At 41.7% G+C, this 12,881-nt stretch overlaps 1 protein-coding gene across 1 annotated transcript in view; it reads left to right on the forward strand.

Moving 5' to 3' along the window:
- Nucleotides 1-12,881, forward strand: part of LOC142497736 (17-beta-hydroxysteroid dehydrogenase 13-like) — a 70,768-nt gene that overhangs the window by 21,598 nt on the left and 36,289 nt on the right. Inside the window, exons 4-5 of the mRNA XM_075605983.1 lie at nucleotides 596-702; nucleotides 12,021-12,158. Coding sequence (XP_075462098.1) covers nucleotides 596-702; nucleotides 12,021-12,158 — 245 coding nt within the window. The remainder of the gene's footprint in view (nucleotides 1-595; nucleotides 703-12,020; nucleotides 12,159-12,881) is intronic.

Consider the following 12,881-nt stretch of genomic DNA (forward strand, 5'->3'; position numbering starts at 1 on the left):
GTTGAAAGCGACAAAGAAGTGTCTACTCATGTAAAATCACTACCAATTATGCTGTACACTAGAAACCCGAACTTGTGGAATATGCTGGTACAAGCAGACCCCTGTTGAGAAGTATGGAACCAAGATCAACCCCTTCTCTAACAAAATAGGTTGTCACCATTGTAAAAATTATAACACCTTGCACCTCGCGCATCTTAGGTTTTATTTTGTTACCATCAATACACAGAGGAAAAATTTGTCATACGAAGCTACAGACATTGCTTCGTCAAGCTGATGATGTCACGGCTTCCTATTGGCCCACAGGAGCTTTGAAACTCCGCCATAACATGAATCCTGGTTGACGAGCAGAGTGACTACCGGCACCTAATACGTAGGTAAGTATCTCGGGAAACAGAGGGACCCCGGAGCTGAAATGAACGGAGTGTCAGCTCCAGAGACCCCCTGCTTCAATCCTGAGTAAAAAAAAAATGTTTAAAAAAAGAGCTTAGATTGCCACTTTAAATAAGATAGAGATAAATATACAGTATGTGTCAGTTTTCAAAATGCTAATATTGAACTAAAGCCGCAAATTCTTATTTTTGTTTCCTTCCATCAGACCACCAAATCCTTTTTGCCTGCAATGGTGAAGAAAAATCAAGGACACATTGTTACAGTGGCTTCTATAGCTGGTCATGTCGGGATATTTTATTTGGTAGATTATTGGTAAGCATGTTTTTCTTATGTTTTGCAAATGATATTTCACTCTGCACTGCAGTAAAGCAAAAATGTGCAGATCAGCAAAGAGAGGGAAACTTATTTAATTAATGTGAAATGACACACACACACACAAAAGGGAAAAATGCACTAAATAGATAGATAGTTAGATTTGTGTGACTTGTATTTGTGATCACAAAACAGTGCAGTTCTGGCTTAGGTAAAGGGGTTAAATAATACAATACAATACCAGGCCCACCGTCCCTTTAGTACAAACAAATCATAATAGAAACACCTACTCCTTCATAGGAGCCTAACTACACAACCGCTCCAGCCCTCTCTAACTGGTAGCCGCCAGTTTAGCTGGTTAGCAGCACAAAACATGTACTATTACAGTATATATAAATGATATACACAGTCTCTAGGCACAGCGATATAATGCTTAGCTCTTATCTGTTTCTGTATGGGGGCACGGCCCCACGAGAGTTCAGAGAATCCCTCTGTAGTTCCAATATCCTGAGCAGGACATCCCTGCTTCCACGCAGTCTCGCGTCCTTCCTTCTTCCTGGGGTTAAAAGCCAGGCAGTTCCAGCAGGCTTCGCGACCAACATCCAGTGAGCCTAGGGGACTGCGCCAGCATCTTCCTAGCTGGGGAGAAGTCTCTCTCTATCCCTTCTCTGGGGAAAAGCAGTCTCTCTGTGTGCAGGCCACTTCCTGACTTTTAAACCCCCTGTTTCTTCAGGAGTGGTCTGCTTAATTAGTTGCAGCTGCAGCAAGCTTTCCAGGAGGAAGTTAACTGTTTGTACGCTGGAAAGCACCCTTACTGCACTACTGCACTATTCCAGCACTTATTGGTAGTGATTCTATCACAACATATATATATATATATATATATATATATATATATATATATATATATATATATATATATCTTCTTGAGGATAAGGACTTGAGAAATGTTCTAAAATCTACTCCACAATAGTTAGCAGGATCTCAAAAAATCTCAAAGATCTCATAGTGCACAGTCACTTTAATATAAAAAAATAACAATATAACATCTAAAAAGGATTGCCTCTCTTTGCAAACTCGGGGGACATACAAATGTGGCATGTGCAAGGCATGCCAATATGTAAAGTCTAGCAACACCTTCTACAACCGAGGAGATGCGAAATAATTCAAAATACACAGCTTTATCACCTGTAAAATAACTGGTGTTATTTATTTAATAACCTGTATTTGTGGACTCAAATATGTGGGAAAAACCCATAGACAATTCCGTAGGAGGATCCTTGAACATATAGGATCTATCTGACATTATAGATACCCCCATCTCAAAACATGTTAGGGAAAGACATGATGGAAACCAAGTAACCTTGCGTTTCCAAGGTATTTAACATATCTCACATGACAGATGAGGGGGGGAACTGGGACCGCAGACTCCAACAGGAGTCAATATGGATTTATAATTTAAACACCCAGAGTCTCAATTGTATTAATGAAGGTTGTGCATTCACATTATTTATATAGACTGAGACATCATTATAATGAGTGAATATCTAGTTCAAAATTCAATACATTCAGGTCCTCTAATTTATAATACTCCCCATGTCGGATTAAGTGATGTGCAACGTAGTCCTTTTAGCTCCTTCCATGTTGAAACTATAAAAAAAAAAATAACCTTCAATTTGTTAAATGTATACAACTTTCTAAATAAGTTATCTAAAACGAGGCTTGTGCGCCTTAATAACTTTACATTTATAATGATGTAGAACTCCCCATCCTTGTACTGAATGACCATTACTTTTACCTTAAGAGGCATGCACATAACCAACAAATTGAGCGTCTCTAAATACCCAGGGTGATAAAACACTATAAATGGATGTGTGAGATGTCACAAATGGCAGAAGGAGGAGAGCTGAGCTCAATGTTCCTATTGCAGGACTTGGTGGTTCAGAAGGAGGCTGTTCTAGTGCTGGGGCGGTCTCTTTCTTACTATTATTTAGAGCTTGATAACAGCTATGAAGCTACATTATAGATTTCTAGATTTATAAGATAAACCCCCAGTATCTGAGAAGTATTTAGTATATTCGAGAGGACTTTAGACTCCAATATCCATACATGAAATAACTATGGTAGCCATCTTTTTTTTTTTTTTACTTATTTTTTATTTAATTTTTTAGAAAAACATAGGGAAAGGGATACAGAAATAGAGAAAGGGGGAGGGGGTACCACCAATTTAACACCGGTATAAAACAAAACAGAACTACAACGACACCAGACAATCACAACTCCACATATTACACAGAATTGCCAACTCTCAGTCTGCAGTTGTCAACTCAGTCTGCAGTGACTCAAAAATTCACCTATTCACCCTTGAGTACCAGGGCTCCCAAACTTTTTGAAAATTTCTTAAGTTATATCTCACATAAGCTATTAGTCTTTCCATAGATTGCACCTTATTTACTCTTGAGATGATCTCTCTCCTGGATGGGGATTGGAGCTTTTTCCAGGCACCTGCGATTGCACGTCTTGCCGCGGTCAGAATATGTAACAATAATTTAGCTTTCTTTTCATTTAAATTATCTAGCGGCTTACCCAGAACCATTATAAACAGGTCTAGGGGGATCCTTATCCCAATAGTTTCTCGCACCAAATTCTGCACTATTCCCCAGAATCTCTGTATTTTTGGGGACACCCACCAGATATGGGCCATATCCCCGACGACGACGCAACCTCTCCAGCAAAGATTTGTGGTCTCTGGATGAATCTTGTCAACCTCTGAGGCGTCAGATACCACCTGAAAATAACTTTCTAAATATTCTCTTTAGATATTGTGCATAATGATGTATTCGTTGCATTGACTCAAATAACTTGCCAGTCTTCCCAAGAAATCTCAACCTAAAAATCACATGGATCAATGGGCCCACGATTGCAGGGAGCCTTAAATTCCTTAGAAATTACAATGTTGAGATAAGACCCCACTGATAATTTATTTTTCTACATTGTTCTTCGAATACAGAACACTCTGGGAAAGACCCACGCGGGGACAGCTGCCTAAGATAATGAGAAACTTGCAAAAATCTGAACACCTCAGCACCTGTGAAGGAATATCTCTGGCAAAAATTGCTAAAGTTTAATAATTTACCATTCATAAGTATATCCTCCGCATCTCTAACATTTTTAGCCTTCCATAAATCGAAAGTAAAACATTCAGAACACCTACAAGCTCATATTGAACCCCCAAAGTCAGGATTGTCAAAAAATAGAAGTACATCTCGAAGAAGCTGAGGATAGTTGATAATAGATTTGGCCCTATGCCAAATTAAAACATTTTTTTATTACTGATGAATCAAAGAGGTCTGCTTTAGAGCATTTTGTGGGCCTATTATTCCACAGAAGGGCTGGGAGTGCCGCGGAGCTATTAAATATCATTTCTATATCTACTCAGATTGATTTTCTTGGGAATGCCAAAAAATGATCTGTTTCATATGGGACACTAAGTAATATTTCCTAATATCAGGGACCTCCAGACCCCTCTTTCTCGCGAGCATAATCCGGAGTTTCTGGACTGTCCTTTCTTTGACTCCGCGCTGATGCTTCCGGTGGTCTCTTGGGCCTTTGGGGAACATTGCAGTTTCATCGATTGTTGGCTGTGTACACGAAGGGCTCCAAGGAAATTCTCCGACTCCAGGAATGTTAACAAAATTGCTTCCCGTCTCTGTTTATGAATAAACAGAATGGGAAGGCCCATCTATAGCAGATCTCGTTGTCTCTAAGGACCACTGTGACTGGGCGGAGGATTCTTCTTCTTCTTGAGATTGGAGATCTGGAAAGATCCTGGAAATTCACATATTCTTGATTCCTACGGCCTCTCATTATTTTCTCCTTGTTGGTGTAATAGTGTAATTTGACTAGTACATCCCTCCATTTCCGAGGATCCGCAAATCTTGGACCTGAGGCTTGATGTTCTCTGTCGATATGGTGATCACTTGTTAGAAGCGACGGGACTATTTGGGTAAATAGATTTGTTAAATAGGGTTGCAGCTCACCCGGATCCAGGATATTTCTTATTCTGAGGTTTTGCCTCCTTTCCCGATTTTCAAAATCATCGACGGTGTCATTCAGGTTCCTGATTTCGTCATTAAGTCTGAATAGCTCATTTTCCATAGAGCCCTGACTTTGCAGGGATTCTTCGAGTTTATTTTCCAGCTGCACAGTTAGTTCTGTCCGGGAAGTCAGACCTGCCTTAAATTCAGCAACAGCCTTGTCGAGAGTCACTTGAAAAACACCCTGCATATTCTTTTAAACAGATCTTTTAAAGCCCTTGGCTGATTTGGGTATTTTCTTCTGTTTCTTGTTCTTGCTCTGTGTCGGTAAAGTTTCATCCTTGTTGTTGTGACTGTTCCTGCTCCTATACATGCCAATCTTGATTTTCAGGAACCGGGGAAGTAGCTTTTTGGAGGTACCGGAACACTGAGGGGGTCGCTGGCTTGCGATCCTTCGTGAGGGGGGGGGGGCATCCTGTAGGTTCCGCTGGCAGGCGGGAGTTGTTTTTGGGCAATTTTAGCCAGTTTTGAGGTTTATGTTGTCCACAATCGTAGCGGAGTCCATTGAGCTACCTTAGAATGCTCGTCGACGCTGCGTTCGCGCCCCCCATCTGTTTTTTTAACGGGGAGATAGAACTACTTTGTGCATCAATGAGGGGTGTGAACAACAAACTCCTTTCACTAAACATCCTATAACTTCAAACTGTTTACTCTTTTTTTGAGAATTCGATTAAACAAACTAGATATAGACAGCTATAGATATGGTTATAGATTAATGATACATACTATATACTGAACAAAAGTGCTATAAACGTATCTAAAGTTGCACTTAGAGAACTCTCTCTTTTTCAGTTATGTGCATATACAACTAAGATCTCTACTATAAACTAGGAGCCGAAAGCTCTATACTTTGTGCTTAAGAAAACTCATCTGGCTGAAGAATAACTTTTTGACTATAGATTTACAGGGTAATTTTTCTAGCACTAATTCTGGTGCTACATGTTAGTGTTGCACTTTGAAAGTGGTCTCTCTTTAAATCATTTCTACTAGATCTGTCATTTAAGGCAGCTAATAGATACAGTTCCAAATGAATGACACTAATATAAGTATTAAAAAAGTATTTAATGTCACTCTTAGAGAACTTTCATCCAGCGTCTTGTATATATAATTACGATTTTCCCTATAGGCTAAGGACCTTGAGTTCCAAGTTCTGTATCTAACAAAACATTTCTGGCTGAGAAATACCTTTCCGGCTATTGACCCACAAGGGTTTTTGTTGAGTTAAATTGTTGATATTACATGTTACATTTTAATAATTGTTTGTCCTTTAAATATTTTTTATGCATTTGATCATTATCCTGACTAGAAGTCATGAGCACTGAACTCTACCCCTGTCGCTCTGCTAAAGGGGCCAATAAGAAATGTTCTGGCTACAGGTTAATTGCCTATGTTAAAAATGTGTGAGACAATTCTCACTGCTCCCGCAGATAAATGCTATGAATAATGCAACCACAGATTATAACAGGTGAGAATTGTGAGAGGGTGAGGAAATCAGGTTACCATATAATTAGAGAACCCCATCTTTTCAAGATTAAGAGCTTTATGAGCTAAGGAACTATTTTATATAAACAGAGTCTATCTCTGTCTCTCACTCTGTCTCTCTCTCTGTCTCTCTCTCTGTCTCTCTCTCACTCACTCAATAATTGAAAGTATTATGCTGAGTACACTCGCCTCACTTTTAATTGTTTTTATCTAGTTCGACAATACAAATGTATTTGATATATTTGTTAGAAAAATTAATTTGAATTTATACACATTTTTCATTGATACTAATGGGCATTTAAAGGGTGCAGCACAAAAGATCTAACTGTTTTTCCTCACCCCTATATGTTGTAATTATTTAGATTTTACCTAGCACCACCCTACAACTATACCTCCATCATTTTGTTGAGCTGGACCATCCATGCCTATATATTTAAAATTCATCCAAACTCACAATAAATTGTACATGTCATCAATGTAAAAAGAGCATATAGAGAAGCAAGTCTATTGGAAATAACAGCTCCGTGTGTTGCTCACGTCTGACTCCACCAGCGACCGACTCTCCACAGCTCGGTAGTTCTCAGGGTCTGACATCACAATTTACGGAAGCCTCTGAGGACGAGCGATATTACAGCTGATTGAATGTTACTTGCATGCAGGATTGTATTGTATGTCTTTATTTATATAGCGCCATTAATGTACATAGCGCTTCACAGTAGTAATACATGTGGTAATCAAATAAATAACAGATAATATAAATAACAGATCATGGGAATAAGTGCTTTAGACATAAAAGTAAAATTTCGGAAGAGGAGTCCCTGCCCCGAGGAACTAACAGTCTAATTGGTAGGTAGGTAGAACGTACAGAGACAGTAGGAGGGAGTTCTGGTAAGTGCGTCTGCAGGGGGCCAAGCTTTATGTATCGTGCTGAGAATATCCACAGTGCTATTCATATGCTTCTTTAAGCAAGTGTGTCTTAAGGTGGATAGAGAGGGTTCTAGTCGGGTACTGAGGGGAAGGGCATTCCAGAGGTGTGGGGCAGTCAGTGAAAAAGGTTTAAGGCGGGAGAGGGCTTTAGATACAAAGGGGGTAGAAAGAAGACATCCTTGAGAAGAACGCAAGAGTCTGGATGGTGCATAACGAGAAATTAGGGCTGAGATGTAAGGAGGGGCAGAAGAATGTAAAGCTTTAAAAGTGAGGAGAAGAATGGAGTGTGAGATGCGGGATTTGATCGGAAGCCAGGAGAGGGATTTCATGAGGGGAGATGCTGAGACAGCTCTAGGAAAGAGTAGAGTGATTCTGGCAGCAGCATTTAGGATAGATTGTAGGGGAGACAGGTGAGAGGCAGGAAGGCCGGACAGCAGGAGGTTACAGTAATCAAGACAGGAGAGAATGAGGGCCTGAGTCAGAGTTTTAGCAGTCGAGCAACAGAGGAAAGGGCGTATCTTTGTTATATTGCGGAGGAAAAAGCGACAAGTTTTAGAAATGTTTTGAATGTGAGGGGCGAATGTGAGAGAGGAGTCGAGTGTGACCCCTCGGCAGCGTGCTTGGGCTACTGGGTGAATGATTGTAGTTCCAACTGTAATGTGGAAGGAGGTAGTAGGGCCAGGTTTGGGAGGAAGTATGAGGAGCTCTGTTTTAGCCATGTTGAGCTTAAGGCGGTGGAGGGCCATCCAGGATGATATAGCAGAGAGACATTCAGAAACTTTGTTTTGTACAGCAGGTGTAAGGTCAGGTGTTGAAAAGTATATTTGTGTGTCGTCGGCATAGAGGTGATAATTAAACCCAAAAGATGTTATTAGGTCACCTAGAGAGAGTGTGTACAGAGAAAAGAGAAGAGGTCCCAGGACAGAGCTCTGGGGTACCCCCACAGAGAGATCAATAGAGGAGGAGGTGTTAGCAGAAGAGACACTAAAAGTACGATGGGAGAGGTAGGATGAGATCCAGGATAGAGCTTTGTTCCGAATACCTAGAGTATGGAGAATGTGGAGGAGAAAAGGGTGGTCCACTGTGTCAAATGCTGCTGAGAGGTCGAGTAATATGAGCAGAGTGTAATGACCTCTGTCTTTGGCAGCATGGAGGTCGTCAGTTATTTTAGTGAGGGCTGTTTCGGTGGAGTGAGCAGTGCGGAAGCCAGATTGTAGAGGGTCTAGGAGAGAATAGGTGTTGAGAAAATGGAGCAAGCGAGAGAATACAAGACGTTCAAGGAGTTTAGAGGCAAAAGGCAGGAGGGAGACAGGTCGATAGTTAGAAAGACTGGTAGGGTCAAGCTTGCTGTTTTTGAGTAATGGTATGACTGTTGCATGTTTGAAGGAGGATGGAAAGGTTCCAGAGCAGAGGGAGGAGTTAAAAATGTGTGAGCGTAGGGATTATAGTAGGAGCTAGAGGTTTTAGGAGATGGGAGGGAATGGTGTCAAGAGGGCAAGTGGTAGAGGGAGAAGAGGCGATCAACAGCAACACATCCTCTTCTGAGACAGTGGAAAAAGAGCCAAGGAAGGCAGGAGGAGAGTTAGGAAGAGGCGTAGGATGGGAGGAAGAAACAGAGGGGATGTTCTGCCGTATGGATTCCACCTTTTCCTTAACATAGTCAGCAAAGTCCTGAGCGGAGATGGAGGAAGGAGAGGCAGCTGAGGGTGGTTTGAGTAGAGTATCAAAGACAGAGAACAGTCGGCATGGGTTAGACTTGTGCATGTTGATTAGTGCAGAAAAGTAGGCTTGTTTAGCTTGCGAGAGGGCAGAGTTGAAACAGGATAGCATAAATTTGTAGTGAAGGAAGTCTGCGAGAGTGTGAGACTTCCTCGAGAGGCGTTCAGAGGAACGAGTGGAGGAACCCTATGTGTTTCGTTGGTGAACCACTTCATCAGTTGAATATACATATACCATATTTAAATTAGCATATTTCCCAGGTATCTCAGCTGTGAATATAAACAATGTCACTGCAATTGTTTTTAGACCTTTATTTGCCTACAAAGTTTGAGTGAACTTTTGGGGCATTTTCTCTAACAAATAGCAAATAAAAATACCACTTCTGAGCAGATTCATGTCTCAGATAGGTCCACAACCCTGCCTTTCCCCATTATCTCTTTGCATTCAATGCTTATACAGCAGCCAGGGAAATTGGGTAATGACATGCAAATGAGCACTCACAGTGCGTCACTCTGTGTTTCTTATCCATTTTAACATGGATCCCTATGTGTCATGGGAAGCGACTGCAGGCTGGAGTCCAGTGCCTGGAACAAGCTATCCGGCGGGTACCAATGGTCAGGAACGAAGCAGAGGTCCGGGCTGGTGGCAGGCAAAGGATGGTCAGCAACAAGCTGGTGGTAGACAGCGAGCAGTGCTCTGTAACAGAAAGAGATCAAGGCTAGAAAGAGGCAAGCGTATTAAGGTCCGATCAGTGTCTGGAACACAGCAAAGAAAACAGTTACTGCGAAGTGACAGTGACCTTGAATACTGGGAACATTACAATAAACAGGCAACTGTGAGCAGGAAGGGGAGGTCTTATATAGGGTTGGCTGAAGGTAAGGGACTGCTGCAGGCAATCAGGCATTTAGAGAGTAGAATTACATATTTAAGTAATAATCCCCCAAGAACAGGGCATTACTGGCCAATAATTCCCTGGCTGGAAGAGTTGAAGGCCCGAGGCAAAGCCGAGGGACTTTAACCCAGCAAAGCATTATTGGCCAGAAATGCCCTGTTCTGAGGTGATTATTATACTATTATAGGGTAAATGTAGGCGTTTTTTTTTTCCAGAAAAAAGATAGACACTTTTGTAGTCATATTGATTTTTAACAGCATGATTGTCTACATTCTTATGTTTTTACTGTAAGTTTATTAAGAGGATATTGTACATACACACAGTACTTTATATATACACACACACTGCAGACCCCCCCTCTATACACACAAACACTCTGCAACCACCCCTCTATATACACAAACACAATCTGCAGTCTCCCCTACACACTCTGAAGCCCCCCTCCTCTACACCAACAAAACACACTGCTGCCCTCCTCCAACCTCTACACTCACAAAACACACACACACAACACACAACAGCCCCCCCTCTACACCCACAAACACACACCCCTGTAAACCCACAAAACTGCAGATACACACACACCAAAACACACTGCAGCCCTCCTCCACCCTCTACACCCCCTGACACACACACACACACATACACACACACACACACACACACACAAACACTGCAGGCCCCTCTACACCACAACACACACAAACACCCCCACAAAACATACACCAACAGAAGACACACACACACCAATAAAAAAACTTTGCTGTCCCCCTTTACACCCACAAAACACACAAAAGACACACAAACCTTTCCCCTCACTCTCCTGTGCAGAGCTCTCTGCAGGCAGTGTGCGGGAGGAGTCAGTGCCTTGCTGGTGTGTTCTGTCCAATCACCTCCCCTGTCTAAGAGCTGATCTCACTCTTTATGAATGAGAACTGAAAGCTGATTGGCTGAAAAACTTGGCAGGGTGCCAACAAATCTAACACAACACCAGCAAGCTCTTTTTGGAAACCCCTGAGCCCCCACAAAATATATATATGTATATGTGTCAAAATGGAGTGCTATTGAGCGTGGCATATGTATACAACAGACGACAGAGAAGCCCAATGCTACATCCAACATGACAGAAATACACAGTAAAATACTTATATATTCTCTTGAAATAGGGTCATTTAGTTTAACCCTTTGGCCAAAGCGTTGTAAGCTTGCGAGCCACGTCAAGGCAGACACCTGTTCGCAAGTCCTAACACTACCAGATAAAATACTAATATACCTCTATTAGGATTAAAATTCTCATTTACCTCTATTAGGAGGGAGAAAGACCACAGTGGGTCTATGTCCAGCAGAATGAGGAACTTGCAAACTAGGGAAGTGGGGAGGGGCGGGCTTAAAACCTGGGAAGGAGGAGCCACTAACCTCCACCAGCTGGATGTAGCATTGGGCTTCTCTGTCGTCTGTTGTATACATATTCCACGCTCAATAGCACTCCATTTTGACACATATACATATATATATTTTGTGGGGGCTCAGGGGTTTCCAAAAAAGAGCTTGCTGGGGTTCTGTGTTTTGTTAACCCATTCTCAGCTGTTCCAGCTGGTGGAGGTTAGTGGCTCCTCCTTCCCAGGTTTTAAGCCCGCCCCTCCCCAGATCTCAACTGATTCCAAGACTTCAGGGCAATTTGGTCTAATCTTGACCCATACTCAAGCCCAGAACTCTGATGGCCGTGAGATTCGCAGCACGCCAGTAGCAGTCTAGCAGGAAAACTCCTGGCTAGGATTAAGGACCAGAGTTCAAGACCTGCCAGGGAAATTGCTGAAAATAAACTTATGCATGCATGCACATCCCGGGTTAAAGAAGTGCATGGCCAGTAAACCTACTCACAGAGAGCTGTTTAAAAAGTAATAAATAGTCATCCACATTTATACCACCATAGGGCTATTTTCATCGGCTGCTAAACTGGTGTAAATATTGTGCATCAAACTTATCATGGAAAAACATCCCATTCATTTGAATGGAAATGCTTTTCTTTGACAAATCTAGTTCTCTTTTTTTGCCCCACTTTTGCAGTTGGAAGATTTTAGTAAATTGATCCCTACGGGTTCAGTACAGGAACAGTCTGAAATAAGGTACAGAGCAAATAAGGAGGTTAAAGGCTTTTATTGCTTCTAGACAAATAGTTAATTCGTTATTTTTGTTTGCAGTGCCACTAAATTTGGTGCAGTTGGCTTCCACAAGAGTCTGACAGCAGAACTTGCAGCCCTGGGGAAGGACGGCATAAAAACCTCGTGTTTGTGCCCTGTGTTTGTGAACACTGGATTTGTCCAAAATCCAAGTACAAGGCAAGTATAAGGTGACAAAAGTACCTGTTCAAGTGTCGAACATGTCAGTATATTATCCACTCATCCATTAGGTTGGATACTCCATCAGTTTCCTTAGAGGAAAGAATTGGCCACTCACCAATAAATCATTTCATATTGAGTCAAAACGTGCTAGTTATTATTATACAATACTGACAGCACTGTACATATAATTATGCAGGCACGAATCCCTGCCCAGTTGAGCTTAGACCATCATTTTGGTGTCTGAGTAAGGGGAACACAAACTGTATGCACGCGTTCTTCTTAACAGCCACGTAGTCCTTTAAATACAGCATTGTTGGGTAATATTGGTGACCCTTGTGGAAACTAGCAACAAAATGTGTCTCTGGCAACATTCTGTGAACACCACTGACAAAGGAATCGAGAAACATTTTGAGGACCAAGCGGCACCGGATTCACACCTCACACATTTCTAACCGAAACTGTTTGTGCGTGTGATAGGAAAACCTGCAAAGGAACCGAGGTACACATTTTATAGAGGTCTCTGCTCGCTGTGTAGGGGGTCTGTTTATTAAAGTCTCCCGGCTGCAAACAAAATGGTGCCAAGTTTACCAAGGAAAAAACAATCCCATTAAAACCATTAGGAGTTTGAGGGATATTTACCAATGTCTCCTGGCTGCAACACTGGGGGTTATCAGTACATATAGACTGCAGATCAGATAAGGTATATCTTTGATCAATATA

This window comes from Ascaphus truei, chromosome 1 (genome assembly GCF_040206685.1).
Source record: "Ascaphus truei isolate aAscTru1 chromosome 1, aAscTru1.hap1, whole genome shotgun sequence".
In the NCBI taxonomy this organism is placed as follows: Eukaryota; Metazoa; Chordata; class Amphibia; order Anura; family Ascaphidae; genus Ascaphus; species Ascaphus truei.